The sequence below is a fragment of the Sminthopsis crassicaudata genome, chromosome 1 (genome assembly GCF_048593235.1).
Source record: "Sminthopsis crassicaudata isolate SCR6 chromosome 1, ASM4859323v1, whole genome shotgun sequence".
In the NCBI taxonomy this organism is placed as follows: Eukaryota; Metazoa; Chordata; class Mammalia; order Dasyuromorphia; family Dasyuridae; genus Sminthopsis; species Sminthopsis crassicaudata.
The window spans coordinates 278,372,861-278,395,462 of NC_133617.1; the positions used below are offsets into that span (position 1 = coordinate 278,372,861).

At 32.7% G+C, this 22,602-nt stretch overlaps 1 protein-coding gene and 1 long non-coding RNA gene across 2 annotated transcripts in view; one reads left to right on the plus strand and one right to left on the minus strand.

Moving 5' to 3' along the window:
- The window catches only part of NCOA2 (nuclear receptor coactivator 2), a 285,798-nt gene that overhangs the window by 58,677 nt on the left and 204,519 nt on the right, over positions 1-22,602 (minus strand). Inside the window, 6 exon segments of the mRNA XM_074278854.1 lie at positions 643-790; positions 5,224-5,367; positions 5,451-5,552; positions 7,166-7,354; positions 10,027-10,204; positions 14,942-15,045. Of these exon segments, the coding sequence (XP_074134955.1) occupies positions 643-790; positions 5,224-5,367; positions 5,451-5,552; positions 7,166-7,354; positions 10,027-10,204; positions 14,942-15,045 (865 nt within the window).
- LOC141549369 (uncharacterized) overlaps positions 1-22,602 on the plus strand; it is a 58,936-nt gene that overhangs the window by 19,305 nt on the left and 17,029 nt on the right. The gene's annotated exons all lie outside the window — the stretch shown is intronic.

The following is a 22,602-nucleotide window of genomic DNA, read 5'->3' on the forward strand; positions in this document are numbered from 1 at the left end:
ATATTAAGATCTATTCTTTTGACTTTTACTTTAGACTATGAAATGTTTGCAATCCCTTGAATTAAGAGCCAGAGCCATGGAATTCCTTTAGAAAGTCCTTCCTATGAATGCTAATTGGGAATTTGTTGGTTTGAACATATAGAAAGCAGTACCAATATTGTCTATTTCTATATACTGCCTTGCCTGTTATCCAACTGTTAAAGGCAAAAATTTCTTTCTTTAATTTAAATTCTCATGTTAGAGCAAAGTTAATTTCTATGGGTCAAAAGTTCCTTTAGGTGGATTAAAAGAACACTTTAGGACTTCAAAAATCCCTAATTTCATCAGTATGGGTACTCCTTCACTGAAGTAGAAGGAAAACACTGAAGTAAAAATAAAATGAAATTAAGAAGACAAATACAAAATAAATCTTGAAATTTAATTGAAGACTTTAAGGTAAAAAGAAATCATGACATTTAGCAAGGAAGGAAAGATATTCCTGATATAAATTAAAATACTTAACAACTATATTTTACTTTGTTACAGTATGGTGTTGATTAGCTAATGTGTCTATTAAACTAGACAAGCACTGAGATGATTTTCTTCTTTGTAACACTTCTCAATAATCTGGGAAGGAAGGGCATTTCTTAGAACAAAGATTACCTGTGAAGCATATGCAAGGATATTACAAGCTGAGGTTCATTAGTAGTCTGGGAACGAATGAGCTTGCTCTTCGTTTGGGCAGCAACGAGAGTGCCATCAGACAAGGAAAAACGGTAGATCTGACTGAATGCCAGTCCTTGTCTCAGCACTGTAAGCAGGCAAGCAAACAAAAAGTAGATTTAGAAAACAAAAAGAGAACAATACATATGTGACATTAACACACTCATTGTGAGTAGGGAATCTTTCAGAATTTGTATTTGCTAGGTTGCCAGCACCTAGAATAATGTCTGGTACACAGGTCACTAATAACTACTTAAGGATCAATATGAAGACTTTAAAATCTGAGTTTGAAACAATGCTACAAAAAAGCTATATATATTTATATTGAATATAAAATGCTATAAAGTGCTATTTAAAATAAAATTTTAAAGGGAATTTACTTTGTATCTAGTGTGCTAATAAATGATAATATCTTACATTTCAAGTAGAACAAGGAGAATGAAATAATTTTAGCTGCCCTATATTGTAGGATAACTGTGTCATAAAGGAGCTTAGAAACACTTTTTCCCCTACAAAGTATTATTATTTAAAATCTGTCTCCTTATCTCATTCAGGATAGAAGTGCAGGGGCTGCTCACAGGCCCAATTCCTCAACTGATCAGGACAGTAACATTGACCCATTCTACTTCCTACTTGGGACAGTATGCCTTTCTCCTACAAACGTGTTCTCATAAATCCCTAAGTCACTCCCACCCCTCTCCCAGATTCCTAAAGAGCATCATGATATTAATGTCAAACTTAGTTAAAGGCCTAGCTCAGAAACTGAGAGATCCACTCAGCTCAGCTTCTGAATTATCTGGTATATGGGCACTTGCCCTATGTTTGATTAAAAATATTCTTAGGATCATACATTAAAAAAAAAAAAAAAAGATTTTTTTCCCTTAATATTTCCTTTTGAAAAATCTATGACTAAATCAAAAAGTATTTTCTAGTCTCTTGTTTTTTTCTTTTGGTCTTTGCCTCCCAAGACAAATAGTAATCTATCAGTCTTTCAAATGATTGGTGTCAGGTATGGTTGGTATTCTTTAAGGGCAGGCCTTTAAAAAAACAACAACACTTTATTGTGATTATTCTCTAGCTTCTAGCTTAGCTCCTGGCATATGTTCAGTCATTGTAAGTTGTATCAGACTCTTTTTGACCCCATTTGAGGTTTTCTTTGTAAAGGTACTGGAGTGGTTTACCATTTCCTTATCAACTTCTGGCATAATGGTAGGCACTTATTAAGCACCTGTTAACTACTTAATAGCAAATTCTTTTAATTCATAACAGCCCTAATTTTTGTCCAAGCTAAGAGTACTGCTTTTGTAGTTAGAAGATGAGAAAGTTAAAAATTAAATATTTATAAGAACCTCCTTGAAGAAAAGAAAAATATAAACAGAAAGCTATTAAAATGGAGGGAAAATTATTATGGAACATACATATCTTAATCTAGTGCTTTCACTATCAGGATAAATTTTTTTTTTTGAAAAGTCCTATATTAACAAAGAAACTTAAAAAAAAATAATTAGAACCATGATATCTAAATAAAAAAGTGTATTTCAACCCAGAATATCACCTATCTTTATCATCTAGTCTTTTGTTATTTTTCAGAGCTGGTCTTAATTTTCACACATATTTATCAGATTACATGGATTAAATGATGAACAGAGAAAGAAATTCAAACATGTTTACACAATAATGTCATAAAATTATAAATTTAAAGGAACCTGAAACCATTTAATTCCAATTCTCATTTTTACTGATGAGGAAAAGGAGGCTCAGAAGTTTAAGTGCTTTGCCCAGGATCACACTAGCTCTGTCTGATTTAGAATTCAAATTCAAGTTTTCCTAATTTCAAGTCAGAGGTGACAAAATGGGAAGTCATAGTTGAAACTTTTGTAAAGTACTTAGGACTTGTAAATAATGTTCAAGTACTTTACAAATACAGCTTTGACTTCTTTCTCATTTTGCCATTACTGACTTGCAATTAGTAAGATGAGTTTGAATTGTACCGCAGATAATACAAAATTTTACTCTGGGTAATTATCTTAATTTTTTTCAACAATTTCAAAAGAATGTGATATTTTGGGACTACATCTTGTTCTAAATTGTTGTATGAAGTTATCCATGTACTATCCTAAAAGTTGCTCTATATGTCATAAAAGATACTTTGTTTCAAGAAAGCATACTAGAATTATTTTGTTTTATGTATATACTCTATGTAATATAATTGATGAGGATAGGAACAGACATTATTGAATTGGTTGTTTCAAATCCCTAGTTAATATTCTCAAAAAGTTGATGCTAGTATACTTTTTGGAACTGAAATAGTTCTCATTAATTTCTGTAATTCCGGGTTTTCTTATACTCTGATTCAATAGAAGAGTGTCCCCAAAATTTAGTTTCTTTACTTTCTCTCTTCCAAATATTTCTGCTAAATTCATACTATTTTTAAACATATATTTAAGTACATAATAGAAGTTCCACATCTAAAGGAGGAATCTATTAAATCTTCTCTCCCCTCTACCCCAGGGGGAAATTGGGGTTAAGTGACTTGCCCAGGATCATACAGATAGGAAGTGTTAAGTGTCTGAGACTAGATTTGTACTCAGGTCCTCCTGACTTCAGGACTGGTGCTCAATCCACTACACCACCTAGCTGTCCCAGTAAATCATTTTTGAAAAGAAAATAATCTGATCTTTATTTCTGCTTATGGAGTTCTGTGAAGAGAAAAACTGGTCAAATCAGTGGCATCTTTGAAATGAAAGGAGTCTTACAATAAAACAGAGAATGAACATGAAGCTGATAATCATATTAATTAATTCATGTACATTCAGAATGAAAGTAATATCATTTCCTAGTGGTTAAGGTGATTTTCTAAACTGTAAAGTTTTTTATAAAATGCTGAATACTAGGATTCCCATTTTATTTTAGTTCTCTGCAAACTGAAATTCCTTTAATTTTGCCTAATCTTGCCTAATCATTCACATGAACTTAAAAGTTCTGTCAACCTTTTTCATATTTCTTGGAAATATTATACGTGTAGAATGGCAAAAAAGAAAGGAAAAAGGGGGAATTTATATAGTATTTTTATCTTGACAAATGATCTAAAAAAGTAAAGTATCAAATTATACAGGCACCTATCAAGACAAGTTAGATTTTCAACAATGATTAAAACTTCAGTTTAATTAAATTATCAAGGCTTCAGTTATGAAGCTATGAAGTTATGAAGAGATTCAGCCAGTGGCAGGATTCTTTGAGACAAATATTACCTACTTACTTAGTCTACCCATTCAACAAATTTCTAAGAAAAGAAAAACAGAAGGATATAAGATTTTCCCTTAAATTTAAAAAAAGAAAAAATGGATGCTATCTTTATTGTTTGTATATTCTTTGAAATTCATTATCCCCTCACAAAAGTATGAGTTAAGTTTAGTCTAAAACACAAATACACTTGATAAAAAAGATTAACTGTAAAACTTGGATTTATCTACTGAAAAAAAGAAATAGTATTTTACTTTTATATATAATACTTTAGTCATTGAGAAAATCTATTTTTAAATGGAAATAAGGTAAATTAAGTTTTGCAAAACTATTAAGAGGACAGTCTTATAGATAAGTAGATTGCCATCTACTTAAATGTCTTTTAAGCTATTCATATTTTGATGGTACTTGTGGTTATGTTTATGTCCAAACGAATATTGGTGATAGGAAAATGAGCCTGGGGCCAGGAAGACCTGAGTTCAAATCTTATCTTGTACATTTCCTAGCTGTATGACCCTGGGTAAGTCATGCAACTTTTATTTGCCTCAGTTTCCTTAAATGTAAAATGAAGATAATAACAGCACTTACCCATATAATTACCCATTATAATTTGTAATGATCAAATAAAATACTATTTGTAAAGTGCTCAGCACAGTGTCTGGGACATAATAAATACACAAGAAATGTTTATTCCCACTCTACCCCTACCCTCTCCTATGCTTTGATCTCATAAAGTTAAATATATAACATGAAAATGATGAAAGTAACTAGAAAGATTTCTATGCTCTGTTAGTAAAGAAACTGTACTAACACAGGTTTTGAATTTAGGTCTGAGGATCAAAGTTACTGACCTCCTTTTGGTATTTTATCTAAATTTATGAACATTTCACTTAGTATTTCTGCATTTCCTCATGGTGTACTCTCAGATACAAGAGATTCTAGTAGTGTATTGTCTGTGCTGACTCCTTTCCTCTGCCTCAACACTGAATTACTATTTCCTCCTTTTTAACTTTCCTGTAGAACACCTTCTAATTCATTCCTTCCCTCCCTTCCCAAACTCTGCTGTACTGATAACTAATCATAACCTAATAACCTTTTTTTTACTTATAGTTTTTTCTAGTTTTTGGTTTTGTTTTGAGGATCTCAGAAATAGCCCTGAATTCCACTTTGTGAATCGTTGTTTGTAAAGGAATTCTATTTCTCTGGTAATCTCACTTTTTAAAAAGTATATAAAGCTGAGTAAAATCCAAGAAAATGATGTGAATTAAAGAGGCTTACCTTCATGATGATGCCTCTTGGCATATGATACAGATTCTCCTTCATGCTGGGCATGGAACTTCTGAATACATCTTCTTACCAAATCCTCCCAGCCTGGTTTCATGGCTGCACGCATGGTGCTAGTATCCAGTGAAGTGATCTTGCCTATATTCAAATACACTAGTGTCATCAATGCAAGCCCCTAAAGGAAAACAGATGTTCTAAAACCATGCATGATAGTTACATACCTTGGAGATCCTGGCGAGTAGTAAAGCTTTCCGATGAGGGAAGAACTGGCCTTTCCTTCATAGGAACTCTTCTTGCCACACAAATCAAGCAGGAGTGCAAATCTTGGATCAAACAAATATATCCTTCTTATATCAGTATTTATTTATTTTTGGTAAGACAGATAACGATAGCTACACTAATGAAAATACAACCATCTATATCAGTGAAGTAAAAAGTGATAAAAAGCTTATCATTTTCATCAACTAATATATCCTCCTACCCCTTCCAAAAGTAGGAAACTAGAAGGGCCTGACTAAGAAGACTTGGGGGAGGGGGCAGTAAAGGAGACAGTTAAGGGTGGGAAATGAAATGTGTTACTGTTGGATCTTTTCATTAATGCAAGGATGGTCACATTGATTTAAATTTTCTTTTTAAAAAAGAGGAATTTTTTCTTATTTAACTGGTTAATCAAAATGCTCAATATTATTTGTCTCAAAAAGAATAGAAAATTACTTAAGTTTTATACTGATTTTTAAAAAATGGCTCATGGAAAAATTTTGAGCCATATAAAAATGACTAGTTTGGAAACAAATAATTTGTTTTCCAGACTAAGAACATACTTCATGTAATGTAGATTCACAAGGCCCATCTAACAAAAGTAATGGTGCCTACAGCATCCTTTCATTTCCTTCTGTAACATTTGATTATGTTAGACTGAAGTGAAAATAACATTTCTTTTTACATCCCTGTAAAATGACTAGAACACAACTGATCAGAAATAAGTCTAATTACACAGCATTTACAATGGTGTAATATATCTTTTTCGACCAGGAATTCTTAACTTGGGATATGTGAATTTCTTTTTTCTTTAATATTCTGATAGCTAAATAATTTGGTTTCTATTATAATCCCATATATTTTATTTTTCACATCTAAATGTATTATTCTGAGAGGAGGTCCACGAGTTTAACCAAATTGCTAAAAGGGTCTACAACACATAAAAATGTTATGTGAATGTGAGACAGTTGAATTATTGTTACTTTGGGAGTTTCAACAAGAAAATATTTATGTTTAAAACCACAATTAAAAATTGATTGTTTTGGGGCAGCTAGGTGACGCATTGAATAGAGCACCAGCCTTGAATTCAGGAGGACCCGAGTTCAAATGTGATCTCAGACACTTGACACTTACTTCCTAGCTGTGTCACTAGGCACAGTCACAACCCCAATTGCCTCAGCAAAAAATAAATAAAAATTAAAAAAAAAATTGGTTGTTTTGTTGCCTTTCTATAATTAAAAGAAGGGAAAAGTAGCAATTATTTAAATTAACGTTAAACAGAAAGAAATTATGTTAGTCTACATTATTTAATTTTTAAAGCAGCACAAATATTGTACAAAGACAAATTTCCATTTTTCCTATTCCTTGCTAAGTGAAATATTTTTCATTTTAAAACACAATATACCTAAAGCTAAGTTTCACCTATAAAAATATTAGCAAGAAACATCAAATTTTCAACTCGTAGAAAAGTGATTTGAAAATATTCTTGTAAGCTTTATATATAAAATTCCATCTTAATGCTGTAATATGAGGGAGAATAGAAGAAAAAAGCAAATGAGAAAATCCTTTTAACTTTTTCTTTGCTTATACATTAATTTTAGACTATTAGGGATATAAAAATACTATAATACACAAACACATATACAAGATAAAAGCTTTCTGTAACACTTTGCCCTACCTTCCCCTTCTTCCTTGATGGACTTTGGTTGAGAAACAGCAAAGCACTGCATAGTTTCATATTTCTGATGTGCTTCTTGGCTATCATGACTTTCTTCTTCAGAATCAGTAAGAGGTTTTACAAGCATCCGACAATTAAAGGTATGGCTGTTCCGTCTAGGCGCTTCATTAGACCAAGGTCCCCCATTAACTATAAGACCAAAAAACAAAGCCAGAAAAACCAAAACATCAAGGTTTTTAAAAGATACTAAATAAGTTTTATAAATATTCAGTTATTTAATTAGTTAAAAAAATGTTAATTAAATGTGAATACACAATAGTTTTTTCAAAGTATCTATACTAACATCTTTCCCTTTCCTCTCTATTCTCATGATAGTATTTTTAAGTTGCTAAGAAAGTGGTAGAAAGCCACATAAAATTTTTCTTGGATTCTTTTCTCTATTTTAATTTTTCATATTGTCCTAGGTCTTTATCATTTCTTTCCTAGAGTCCCATCTAGCTTCTTTACATTTATTGCTGACTCTTGGTCTTCCCTCACTAGGTTATAATCACCTCTTTTTTTTTTCTGAACTCATATAAAACTTATATAATCTGTACAAAATGACTGAAAATTTGCTCTTCTATTTTACCTAGGGTATTCTTGTCCTTAGTACTGCTCAATCCCTTCTTCCTGCACCTTTAGCTAAATTTGTCTTTCTTAAAAAATCTTTTGATCCAGCATAGAATGGGTTTAGAGTAGGTACATAATACTTTATGTGATCAACAAACTGAACATACATTTTATAGTTCTCACTGTTATAATTTTAAAACCCAACCTGAGAATGCTAGTATTTGTCTAAAACTACACTTAGTCAATAGCTAAGCTAGACCTCAGAACTCAGGGCTCTTTATGGCTAGTTTTGTGCATTTCCTATTACTTTTTGTTCTGAGAAATAGAGAAATAGAAATGTCAGCCAAGACAATGAGATCCCATAATCAAGCTAGAAAATACATTCTGATCATCTGCTCAAAAACGCTTAAACAGCTGTGGGAAGTGATCCAAATATTAAAACCACTGCTACTGTTTTAAAGAGAATTAGGAAAAGAACCAAAACCCTAGGAAGAATATGAATAAATATGAAGATAAGCTAGGGGAAATTACTTTTAATCAGTATAAGGAAATCGTTTTTAGTGTTCTTTATTTGTTGAGTTCTTGTCATCATAAGCATTGAAGAGCTTATGTATGTATAAGGGTTGTAAAGAGGGACCAGAGGGAAGTGATAGAAGAGTTCTGGCCAAGCTATTGCATCACTAAATAATTAAAAAGCTACAAGAAAAAGCAAGATTTGCTACTGAGGAGAGCTTTTATTCTTTAGAGGGAAGTGGTCAAGTAGTGATAGCAATGATAAAAATAAGGGCAATGTTGATATTAAGTTAAATTTTAAAAATAAGCTATAAGCCACAGAAATTTAGTTTTATATGTAACCTTCAATGTTATTTTTATTAAGAAAAAAAGGGATAAGGAAGATAACTTGAAAGAAGCATGTTTACAGAGGTGAACTAAGATGCTTAAGCCCTGAGATAAATTCAAGAAATAATTGTAGACACTAGAAACTATTATTAGAAAACTAGCAAGCTTAATTCCCTATTCAATTATTAAAAGATAGATGAAATTTCACCAAAATTATTTTGTTTGTTACAACATTTATTTTAGTCACAATGAAGAAAGGGTTTCACAATGAAAATACTAACAAATTGAGGAATTGAAAAGGAATTTCTTTGTACGTACTATATAGCAATCAAAAAGACTAAATGATAGCTTCAAAATAGCAGCATTTGACAACTCAGGAATCTTGATCTTATTCTATATTAATATAGACACTACTTTTGAAGCTGTGAATAAGTTCTTAGCATCACTAGTGTAGGTGAAAAAAAGAGGAAAAAAAACCACAACAGAATGTTGTTACATTCTGTAAGTTGAACCAATAAATAATGCTGTTATTTTGCCACTATACTATGTAACACTCACTTTTAAACAGAGCTTTTAAAAATCACTTTTAAAAATCTATTGAAGAGCAGCTTAGAAAGAATAGTAGAGGAGCAGAGAGGGACAATTGAAGTGAAATTTGGGACATTCAACAAGATCTGAAGGAGCTAAAATCAAGTTATTTGTTTAAGAGTTAGAGGGTTCATGGTAAATAAACATGACTTGCCTTTAAATACCCTATGGGGAAGGGAATACGACAAATATACCAAACTTTCTTTTGGATGACTTTTAAAGTGGACAAAGGGAAGAAAAAATGCTCCATTAACTATTTGGCCTAGAGGATAAATAATTTGATGATTAACTAAACTCCCCCACCCCATAACAACCCAGCAAACAAAAAAATCTAACCCATTAATGCCCAAATGATATACATGAACATTACTGTGAGCATATTAAAAAGTTTTGATGAATTCTCAATGAAGTTCTTGAGGTTCAGTCCTATGACAAAGTCTTGGGGGTTTTCTTGGCAAAGACATTGGGGTGGTTTGCCATTTCCTTCTCTAATATGTCTCCATTTTACAGATGATGAACTGAGGCAAATAGGGGTTAAGTAATTTGTCCAGGATCACACAACTAGTAAGTGGAACTGTATCTGAATTCAGATCTCTCTGATGACAGGCTCAGGGCTCTATCTACTGCACTCCTTAGCTTTCCTGAATAAAGTACAAGTTCTAAATTACAATATATGGAACATACAGGGAGAATTTATAAGAGCTAAAGCATATACTTTAAAAACAATCATTTCTATGATTATTCCTTTAAAAATCGACATTGCAAATATTTCTAACTAAAGTCAACAAAAATGGAATTTAAAAAAAAGAAAGGACATACTTTACCTAAAGACTTTGGTAACAGGTTTTTTACAAATTCCGCGTGGTCCCCTACATGTAGGATGCTGTATACACTTGTGTTCATCAGCTCTTCTTGGTTATACCTTAGATATTGTGTCACATTTTCAGAAACAAATACAACATTACCTTCCAAGTTCACTACAAAGAAGAAGCCATCAAGGGCCTAAAAGAGAAAGGACAAATTGTTAATAAAAATGCATTGTAAATTCATATGCACTTAAGAAATGTGCAACTATACTTCAAGTGAAATACTCAATTCACACTTTCATAGAAGAGGTACATTTCCTTTAACTATCTCCTACTTCTTTTAATTTTCATTAACACAGTTTTACTAGTTACAGATTAAATTATACAGATTCCATTAAAAAAAAAAAACCTAAAGTGGGAGAGGAATTAACTGAGGCTTCCCTTATTCTGGTCTACATGATTAATATTAATTTTTCTAATTTTTCCATAAAATCAAGAATGTCAGCTTAATATTCAAGTGTTTATTTGTATTTTTGAAATGAGACTCATGTATTTCCATGAGCAATTAATAACTTATTCAATTCGAAACCAATAGGATACAAGTTTGCAGTCTTTATAAGCTCCATAATTTGAAAAAATAAATTAACTAATATTACAGCCTGAAGATCCTTAGCTAAACATACTCATGATGAATTCTAGTTACAAATCGTTGGAAAATTTACCATATTTATAAGAGACTTTTTTCTTTCTTGCCAGGTATTAGAGTTATGGCAAGTTTCTCAACATGTAGGAAGAACTGTTGCTAATAATTATATGTCCCTAGGTTTGCTAACGGAGGGGCTTTATGCTAATATTTTTTATTACTCAGAGTAGATCTATAAGGAGATAGCACATGGGAGATAGGAATGGCAATCCAGCTTGCTACACTGTAGGGTAGTTAAAAGAGAAGTAAGAAACTTAATGAATGGAATTTTTTAATGTGTGATGGAGGATGAAGATACAGAAAGGAAAACTGGTTAGTCAGTTATATAGCAAGCATCCTTTTCATACTTGTTGCTACAAACATGTACTAAAAAGATTTTCATAATTAAAATCCTTTAGTTTACTTTTGAAAGCATGTGTTACACTTATATCTTTTGTCTCATGACTAAAAGAAACAGTTTATTTCCAGAAACAGTATGTGTCTTAAAAAGCTCACTTAAGATATTCTCAAAAAAAACCCAACAAAAAACTCATAGATGACATTCAGTTTTGTTGCTTAGCAACAACAATGCTAATGATGCAAGCATGATTATGCATCTATGCCTGGGAATAGCTTACCAAGAACAAGTTTTTTTTTCTCTGTTAAATTTATGATATGTAAAGAGGGGGAAAGATTTAAATTTGAACCATAAGTCACGGGAGTCAAGCATTAAATTTTAAAATTTAATCTATATGGAACCCTTGCTATTACAGGTACTTGGGTTAAAGAGCAAAACAAAAATAAAAATAAAAGATGAAAGTAAAAAATCCTGGGTTGACTTTACATGATAACAGAAATTACAATTTTGAAATCTGATTTATTTAATTAATGAACTCAATTCCACTAAGAAGTGACTTAAAGCATTATGGTTAGTCCACCAATCAAGAAACAACAATTATTAAGCATCAACTGTGGGTAAGATGTTGTTAATAAAGAGATACCCCCAAAATGAAACAATTGCTTCTTTTAAAGGACTTAACATTTTTTTTCCCCTCTGAGGCTGGGGTTAAGTGATTTGCCCAGGATCACACAGCTAGGAAGTGCTAAGTGTCTGAGACCACATTTGAACTGGGGTCCTCCTGAATTCAAGGCTGGTGCTCTATCCACTGTGCCACCTAGATGCTCCCAAGGGACTTAAGATTTTAAAGAAAGAGACATGTATATATAAAAGCACATATGAATTAATAAAGAAAAATTTAAATGTAATCTTGTACATGGTAATGAGGGAGGGCACTATGAAAGTCTTCATGTTGAAGAAAATATTTCAGCTTCATCTTGAAGGAAAAATTCTGAGGTAGAAATGAGAGCTCACTCTACTCATGTGGGATAACCAGAATGCAAAGGCAGACAAAATGGCTTATTATCTGTGCCAAACAAAAAAGAATCTGGAGAAAAGAGTAGTAATCTTTCACGAGGATAGAAGGATAGGCTGGGAATCCATTGTGAAGGACTTTAAAAGATAGTTTACATTTGATTTTAGAGGCAATAGGGAGAGTCACTGGTGTACATGAAAAGGAATGAAATGGTCAGATTTATGCATAATACTCTGGAAGCTCTGTGAAAGATGGACTTGAGTGGGAAGGGACATGAATGAGATTGGTAGACCAACTTAGAGAGGTTGCTGCCATTCCACAGGTAAGTAATGAGGGCTTAAAACAAATTGACAGCTAGGAGAGGAGCTTGAAACTACACAAGGTACTGCAAAGGCAGCATGGAATCTCTGATTGTAAATGTGGTTGGGATGAGTGAGAACTGAGAGGACATCAAGTTTAGGAACCTAAGAAACCAAGAGGATGGTGGTGTGCTCTACCAAAAAAAAGTCTATTTGGAAGATGAGTGGGTTTGGTGGAAAAGATAATAAACCTGTTTTGGACACAGAAAATGTAAGAGGTCTTCAGAACAGCCAGTTTGAAATGTCAACAGGAAGTGGGTAATGTGAGACTAATCTCAGGAGAAAGATTTTTCCTTTTCCTTGGTTGGAGATGGCTTTTATTTGTGAAGGCAATATATTAGATTGCTTGCTGTCTTGGGTAAGAGGAGGGAGAAAAATTGGGAACTCAAAAATCTTATAAAAATGAATGTTGACAACGTATGTAATTGCAAAAAAAAAATTTAAAAAGCATGTAGCAAATAGTAAACTATCCTCTCAAAAAATTAAAGCTATAGGGAATGCTTTAAATTATGACAATCAACAATTGCCAATTTATTTTAATTTGAAAAAATACTTTATACTATACAGAAATATCTCCAAAATTAGTTGACTCATTTTTGCATTTTTTTAATGTCCACTAACTACACAGTAATTACAACAGCTAGGTAGATTTAACAAGTGGCAATGAAGAGATTAATAAAAATTGGGTTGACTTCACTCTTGCATTACTTTTATTGGCCAGTGAAAGGGAGGTTCAAGTATTTATTTTTTCCTCCTTAATAGAAATTACTCTTAAGATACTGCTGCTGAAAAATATTGTTCAGAAGAAAATATTGGATAGACATATCATAAAAACTATTTCTTCATGGATTTTAGACCAAGTTGTGACTGTTTAACTATAATACTGAAAAAAAATTGTTTAACCACTGTAAGCCTTAGTTTCTGTCAAATTAGGGGACTGAATATGATACAAAAGGATTTTTTTAGCTCAAAATTATGATTTTGTTTCTGAAGAATACAACAATTAACCCATTTTATTGCTAAAAATAGAAATCAGCATATAAACAGACTGGAAAATAAGATGTAATAGAAAAATTTATTTGCATATTAAATAAATTAACCATGTATGTTTTCTTGAATAATGGCAAAATTTATCTATCCAAATCACTATTTCCAAAAATATTTCAGTCTAGCCTTCTGAAGCACTTAATTTTTTCTATCACTTCATCAATGGCTTATATGTCAAATAAATTTTAATTTTGGAAAAGGTAACAGAGCTACTAGAAGACTAATTAATGTTATACTAGTTAATGATTTGAAAGGTGATGTTTTAGGATTTACATGAAGAATTTTAATTAAACAACACTAATATTTTTCCCCCCTGAGGCTGGGGTTAAGTGACTTGCCCAGGGTCACACAGCTAGTTAGTGTTAAGGGTTTGAGACCAGATTTGAACTCAGGTCCTCCTGAATTCAAGGCTGGTGCTCTGAAACAACACTAATATTAATAAAGAACCAAACAGGTGAGGTCAAATACTGCTTTGATAATTCTTATCCAAGATTTTTTTATGTTCAGTATTTCATTCCTGATCTTTTTCTGAGATCTACCAAAGTAAAAACTTTTAAAGTATAGAAAAACATAATGCTTTGCTTTGATTTTGTCTTAATCCCCCCCCACTAAGCACATCCACACATGAATATAACCAAATACATAATATACATAAAATGCAAGACAGTCAGAGAAAACTAATCAAAATACCCTCTCTATCACTGCAATTAATGTAAAATTATTTTGAACAAGGAATTCCAAAATCAATATTAATTTGATGCTTCTCTGAAAACCAAACTATCTATATAACCTACAACATTGCACAAGTCTAAAATAAATAAACACAAAAATAAAAACAAAAAACTTTGCTCAATCATACACCCATAATTCAGTGCTTTTATTATTGTGGTATCCATCCCTGACTGCTGGCTTTAGTTTTTTTTGGAGGGTGTAGGATATGAGGGCAAAGACTTTGAACTATGAGTTCATGAAAGTCAGGGTACACTCAATATGGAATTCTTCCACAACACAGATAAACACTGTATTCACCTGTTTCTGATGTATGAATAAGAGACAAATTTAGGCGTCCATAAAGTCAGAACTATTTTCACAATACTTTTACAATGTTTTAATTTTCTAATACAGTAAATATTAATAACTATAACCTACCTTAACATAAGCTCTCTGAGGAGTTCTCAATAATTTCTAGGAGCTCTAAGACCAAAAAGTTTGAGAACTGTGAAATAACTTAGTATTGCTTTTAAATTTACTTTAAAAACAACCCTAAAAAAACACTTCTTAAAAAACAGATCTGTATATCACTAGAAATAGGAAATTTGGATCTATTGATCCAAAGGTTTCAAAAGTACAGTATTCTTACTAAATAACAAAAGTTAATTTAAATGTGTCCATTCTACTTTAGTTCCTTTCATCTGGAATTTAATAACATTACATTCAAGCTATTAAAAACAGAAATAAAATGTATGTTTTACCTCAAGCATCATTGGTCCAAGTGCATCTTTGTCAATAACACTTTGACCTGTAGATGAGACATCTGACTTTTGTACTTCATCTACATTGGCAGCCGCTGCTTTCTCTGAAACAAACATAAGTATGAATTACATGACAATGATCTTAAAAGGATAAAATGACAGTTAATATTTTATTGTAATGATTTTTCAAATCTTGAGTGGATCTAGAGAGTTATTTGAAAAATAAAAGCATATCTTCACTATTACTGAATTGGGACAAGTGTACTAGAAGCAGAGCTGGTGCATTAACTTTTTACCTCTGGACTATGGTATATAAATCCCATTTTAGGCCACAGATAAAATGAGTTTGAAGATTTCAACCTAGTTAGTTCTTCCTAGGAATCCCTCTAGATAGCAAAAACTTCATATATCTTGCCACAATTAGTCTTTACTCAAGAGGCATCTAAACTGAAGCTGTGTTGTTTAGAAGTGAATAGTACTTCTAGGAGTACATAAGGTCACATTTAAAAGGCAAAAAGTGCTACACTTTGGTTTCTGTTGTAATTTAGGAATGATTAGTGACCTGTACAGAATTTACATACAAATTGTTACTTGAAAATGATATCAGTTTCCTATTTCTAGTCATATTTAGAATAACCTGGAAGAGATCTGATTCCCTATGATCCAAATCCCTAATGATTTCTAGTAAAAAGGAATCCGACTTTTGTCATTTCTAACCCTCAAAGAATTCAGTGTCACCATTGCTACTTCACAGGAAGGTGAATCTTTCTTACTTCCATCTATGGGAATTATTATGAAGGGAAAAAAAATTAGTCTTTTTCCTTACATTTAGTTAAAAAATATCAATGGTCAATCATAACAGCCAGCATAGTTATTCAACATGGACTTTATTAGAGAAAAACCATATTTGAGGTCCCAATTAGAAATTGGGGGTGAAAAGACAAAGATGAAATATAGTCTTTGCCCTCAAGGGTCTTACATTTACAAAAGTAAAGAGAGAGGTAAACTCAAAATTGGGGGAGAGAGAAAAAGAAAACAATAACAACTAGGGGAAAGAATCATAAAAGGCCTTGCTTAGAAGGGGTCCCCTGAACCAGGCCTTGAAGGACGCTTGGTATTTCAAGAGACACACAATGAGATAAGAGCAGGCAGGCCATTTTGGGAAGAATATAGATTTATATTGTGAAAAGCCTACCAGATGGACTTATAATTAATTGTTGAGGCAAAGGGAGTCACTGAAGGTTTTTAAGTAAGTATAATAGGATGACATCATCAGAACTTTGCCTTAAGAATGTCAACTTAGAAGTTGTGTAGAAAATAGGTTATATTATAGACTGAAAACAATGAGATCCATTGGGAAACTTCTGAATAGTTTAGAAATCATGAAGATATGAACGAGGGTGGTGACTATATAAGTTGTTTTTGCCTTTCATTCTCGAAGATGACTATGTAAGAGAAAGGAACAGAGGTGAGAAAACTGAAAAGACAGAACAAGGAATTTAATATGGACAAGGTGGTTGATGGGCATGGGGGAAACAGGCTAGAATGATTTTGATATTGAGAATCTAAATAAATAAAAGGACCTTCCTTGAAAGAGATAAGGAAGTTATGAAAAGGCTATGTTTAGGAGGCAAGTGTCACTGAGATGCCTCTAGTAGAATGCACTATATGAACCAATGAAGAATAAAAAGACTAGAATCAGAAGAACAATTTATATGATAACTTCAAATACAAAGCAGTTTGAAACATAAGATATTAGCAGTTGAAGCAAGAAAAGTGTGAAGTCAAGATGCATTTTTTAAAGAACCTACTCACAATCTAATGGGGGTAGGAGAAGAACATGAAAATCATGAACAGGTAAAGGTCCAAGTCTAGATTAAGCAATTAGTAATGACTTTGCTCACTAAGATTTCTATGGCATGTGGTGTGGAAATCTCTTACAAAATTCAAACTATTTCATATTTTTATATTTCACATATATATGTCTATCTCCTATTTAAGCATGCAATCTCCATTTTACCTAAAATCTATTTCTTCATTACTATGTATAGTGTTTTCCAAAGAAGATGAACATCAATTATTGCTTGTCCTAAATATTTATTGAATTTGGACCAGACAACTCAATCCCTTCATTCTTGGTGAAAAAATTACGAAGTGACTTTCTTAAGGTGACACAATAGAATTAGTAAAAGAAACCAGGTTGACATTTTAAAAGAAACAATCAAATAAAGGAAATAAATAACTGCATATAAATCATGGTAAGAACTAAATCCTAATAAATGGAAAGATAGATGTGATAAAATTGAGTAAAACCTCTAGGTGTAAGAACCAAGAATTTAAATGAGATAACACTTTAGAACTTTTAAGACATGTTATGGGTATTTCTTGAAAAACCACTCAGAAATCATGATCAAATAAGAACTGGTTGGTTTATAACTAATCAGAAGGGAAAGTATCCAGGAGATTTTTGTTTTTTTAATTGCATAAAGCACAGGCAAAGAAGGAATTTCTGATTTGAACCACTGAAAGCAGTGAAGACATTGGATGGAGCAAGAATAGAGGGGAAAAAGGAAGAACTGAGCGAGGGCGGGGTAGGAGAGAGATAAAGCTGAAGGAAGAAATCAGTCACTGCCACAAAGGGAGGGAGGGAGGGTTTTGTGTGTGTGTGTGTGTGTGTGTGTGTGTGTGTGTGTGTGTGTGTGTGTGTGTGTGTGTGAGAGAGAGAGAGAGAGAGAGAGAGAGAGAGAGAGAGAGAGAGAGAGAGAGAGAGAGAGAGAGAAAGAGAGAGAGGGAGAGAAGGAGGAAGGGAGGGAGGGAGGGAGGGAGGGAGGGAGAGAGAGAGAGAGAGAGAGAGAGAGAGAGAGAGAGAGAGAGAGAGAGAGAGAGAGAGGGAGAGGGAGAGGGAGAGAGGGGGGGGGGAGAGAGAGAGGGGGGGGAGAGAGAGAGAGAGAGAGAGAAAGGGGGAGAGAGAGAGAGAGAGAGAGAGAGAGAGAGAGAGAGCGAGAGAGAGAGAGAGAGCGCCTTCAAGCTCTCTGGATTGAGGGACTAATGCCTTTCAGAAGGGCCTGCTGTTCTTTGTTGATCTCTCAGCCATGAGAAGGAAAAGCAAAAAGAAAGGTGTATGGTCTCATATATCCAGACAGTGGGGCTAACAGAGAGATGATTGAATGATACAGAACTCTTCTGCACTCAGTCTATATGTAAAGCCAATAAAAACACTAACTATTTTAGGCCCCTTGCGAGTTAAGAAAATAGGTAAAAGTTTCATAAGTTTAACAACAGTAGAAAAAAAATGATAGGAGAGCAGTGAAGAACACTAGACAATAGTAGAAGTGGTTTTGTTGTGGTGTGGCTACAGAGTATGCCAAAGATATCAAGGTCTGTAGCCTAGAGTTGTGAATTACTTACTCAGATGCTAACCATCCAGTGTTTGCCCATTCTTGCCAATGGAAACTGAGTACATTGGTGGGAGAATCTTTATGGGTGGATTGTGATGTCTTGTCCTGTATGTTTTCAGCATCTAGGATGCTTTATTTATTGTCTTTTTCTTTAAATGTTTATATTAAAAATTTAATGATGGCATCATTCTGAGGAAAAATTTGAGATTTATACTGGGGAGTATTCCTTCACAATAAGATTTTCCTTATACTATAAGAAAATGAATATAGCAGTGTGGTACTTTTCTGAGAACCCAACCCTGCTATTGTGAAGGCAAACTGAGGTGAGCAAGCCTACTTTGAGAAAGAGAGTGGGTGGTCCATATCAAGCTTTCAATGCACATGTTACATGGGAAGGATATAAAAGTAGTATAAGATTCTTGAGAGCAAACTAAGAAATCTGAAACAATTGAAAGAATAACAAGGTGCTAAAACACATAATCACTAAAGCAAGTGATCAGAGGTCTACTCTGCATATTAATATGGAATATCAGCAGGTTTCAAATAAGTGAAATTAAAACTCAATCTTGAAGAATGGGAAAGAAGATTTGGAGTTCAAGTTAAAAAGCATTCATTAAACTTTTATTATGTGCAACCCAGGTTAAATGTTGGCATAAAAATACAAAGAAGTCAGACAATCACTGCCTTCAAAGAGCTTATGTAACATAGGGAAAGAAAACATGTAAATAAATACAAGATAATGGGGAAGAGGTTAGAAATAAACTTGGGACAGAAAGAATTCTTATAGAAAGTGACACGTGAAGAGAGATTTGAAGGAAAGCAGAAATTCTAAGAGTTGGAGATAAGGAGAGAGCAAGTATCTTCCAGGTGGGCAATATAATGTGCAGATCAGGATGGAGGGTTGTGTATAGATAACAGCAAGAAAATCAGAAGAGCCAGACTAGAGAAGGGGTAAATAGGAATAATGTATAATATATGACTGAAAGGCAGAAATAACCAGGTTGCAAAAGACTTCAGTTCCTAATACGTAGATTGTACTTTATGCCAGAAGCATAAGGGAGACACTTGCGTTTAAGGAACAGAGATACAACTCTTTGGTAAAATCACTTTGATAGTTATCTGCATAATGGATAAAAGAGGAAGAGACTTGAGGCAAGAGAAGTCAATTAGGTGACAAGAAAAGGAGGTGATAGCTATACGACTAGAGCTAGATAGCGAAAGATGTCACAGATGTAAAAATAATATTTGGCAACTGACTGGAAGTGTGGAGTGGAAATGTGGAAATCTGGGTAAAGATGAATAAAGTTGTAAATATGAATAACCAGTGTTTTTGAGAGAAATAAAGTGGTTCACAAGAGAGAAGGATTTTGGAGGAGGGAAAGATAATAAATTTGTATGCATTAAGTTGAGATATCCATGAGATATCCAGTTCAAAATGCCCAGTAGGTAAGGAACTTTAAGAGATTAAGACAGCAAGTGGTTAATTGTGGGAATCAAGGAACAGAGACTGACTCCATCTTGTGACTTAATCCTGGATCTTTCTATTCAATTATGGGTCTAGTTCACTTTCAATCCTGTGAGGAAACTTTATTCAGCTATGGAAATTGAGAGAAAACCTTAATCAAGGACGTAGGTTTTGCTAACCAGAAACCCAGTCAGACCTAAAGACTGAATTTTCTTACAGTTGTATATCTCAAGCAACCCATTTATCTTATTAAATGAAAACTAGTCCTGTGCCAATCAATCGTTTCCATGTTCCTTTGATCATTTACAGAGTAGATTATTGGAGGAGTGGGACTCTTCTTTTTCTGACTAATCTTTCCTCCAAAGAGAAATTGGATTACTTAATATATCCTGGTTGTTTCCTTTTAATTAATTTATCTCATTTAATTGTTTTAAATATATAAAAATCTGTCTGCCTGTATTGGGAAGTCGAGGCCTAAGCTGAGGATGTTTGGTTTTGGTTTGTTGACAATTGGTATGCATTGCTTAATAAACCAATATGCTCAGAAGACTGAACTTTAATTTTTTTTAATTGTTTTATCTTTCATATGCCACATAGGCAAAGTGGTGAAGACACTTGGAATAGATTAAAACGGAATATAGAAATATGGGAATAATGTGAATAGAAATGATAACTAAGCTAATAGGAGCTGAAATTATCATCAAACACAGAGAAAAGTTCTTGGAGTGAGGGGATTAGAGTATCTGTTTGTACAAAGAGGGAGCTGTAAAGGAGTAGGAAATAAGATAGCCCCCCAAAAAGTAGTATCCTATCTAGCCTACCATATCAAAGCACATTTCCTAAGAAATTTGCGTTATGTAACATTGTTTACAAAAAATTAGAGAGAGATCACTTAAAAACTTTCTTTATATGTAACAGTATATGTGAAAAAAAGCTGGTAGATGAACTATAGTCTAAATGATTTGAAAAAAAAATTCAAGAGATGCCTTAAGGAGGAATATTTCCTATGTTACATTTGATGTACTAGAAATATGGATATTTAAAAATGCTAAAATATTAATTAAAGGATAACCTGAAGAAAAATGTGCCCTAGATTCATAGAATCTTGGAGCTAGAATTAATAATAAGGATAATTTGGTTTAATCTCTTTATTTCACATGTATGGTAATAGTTCCAGAATCTCAAAGAGGTAATATGACTTTGAGAGGTCATATAGATAATTGGTGGCAAAAATGGGACGAGACCCTAGATGTACTGATTTTACTTTATCAAGAATAAATTGACTTGTAATACTAATACAGTAAATAAATGGTAGATAGATATGGAAAGGAGCTTTCAAGAATTCCAAGCTCCTCATGACTGCTCTGACTATAATTTGCTGTATTACATATGTCTACACTTCCACTTGATTTGTAATTTTAATATAATTTTATATTGACTGAAGTTTGTTGCTTTTATTGTATTTAATAAAAATGGAAAGTGACACAACAAAGAAATCCTGCCTCACCAATGTAACTATATTTAGATTAAACTGACATTGAATTTGTGTTATTTGGATATTTTACATAAGGTAATTACTATCTCTTCAATGCTGAGGTTAGGCTGAAAATTTACAAAGAAAAAAAGGGTCCCTTTGAGAGTTACTATTATATTAACTAAATGTGCATTCATACAATTATATCATGTGGCATTTTAATGATGCATGTGCTATATTCATTTATCAAATATAGTCTTAAATCCTGAGATAAGCTTATTCTTTCCCAGGAATAACAATACTATGACCAAAATACTGACCAAAACAGTAATTATTCCTATGATCATAAATTTTATTTATTTTTCTATATTTTACATTCATGAATCTTGTTGTTTTTGCAAGAATATCTGAGTTATAAAAAGAAAGCTTATCCATGAGATTCAAACTGCCATGAAACCACTTTATTATATTATAGATGGAAATCTGAACTCAAAGAAAGGGAAGATAAAATTGAATTCTTAGAACAAAGAAAAGAATTTTCATCTCTGTACCTTCTTCCTCCTCTTAATTTTTTCTACATTTCTAATTCCTTATTATTATTTTTTTCAGGTATTCCTCTCAAACCAAATATATATAGAACAACCACCAAATGAGTGTAGTGATCCCCCCCCCTTTTAAAAACATGCATTATTTTTCCAATAAAAGACCAAGATTGGAAGAAGTAGTCAAGGGTGCCTCTACTGTGTTCTCTAGCCTGTCCCCTCCTTAAAGAAACAATACCTTCCTGATCCCTCTCTTTACCTACAATCCAGAAATCTAATACAAATTAATTAGATTTCCAGTTTCAATGCAAAGAACAAAATCTAATTTCTTCAGGGAACATGTTGAGATGAGTCACATCACAAATGGGAAAAAAGCATTAATATTATATTCCATATGTTTATTTTTTTATACAAGTAATTATTATGCCTCCTTCCTTCCCTGGGAGAGGTGAATAAAAAGCATTCGTGATCTAACAGCACAAATAATTAAAAATTCAAGGAAAAACAGACAATGATATTGTTAAAGCATCTGGTTTAAATTGCTCTATATCACTGACATGTCTGTGTATAAATTTGAAAGTAAAATTTCAGTTTCTTTTTTGATGTGAATAGCAGATCAGAATCTGGGCCTCTAGCAAAAAAATTAACTAAAGAAAATGGATCTTAAAAAAAAAAGCCCACAAGAAATCATGTTCATAGGGATAGAAAGCCATTCATATTCCCTTTTACATATTAAGTTAACTAATAGCAATTTTTATACCTGTTATTGAATTGTACAACAT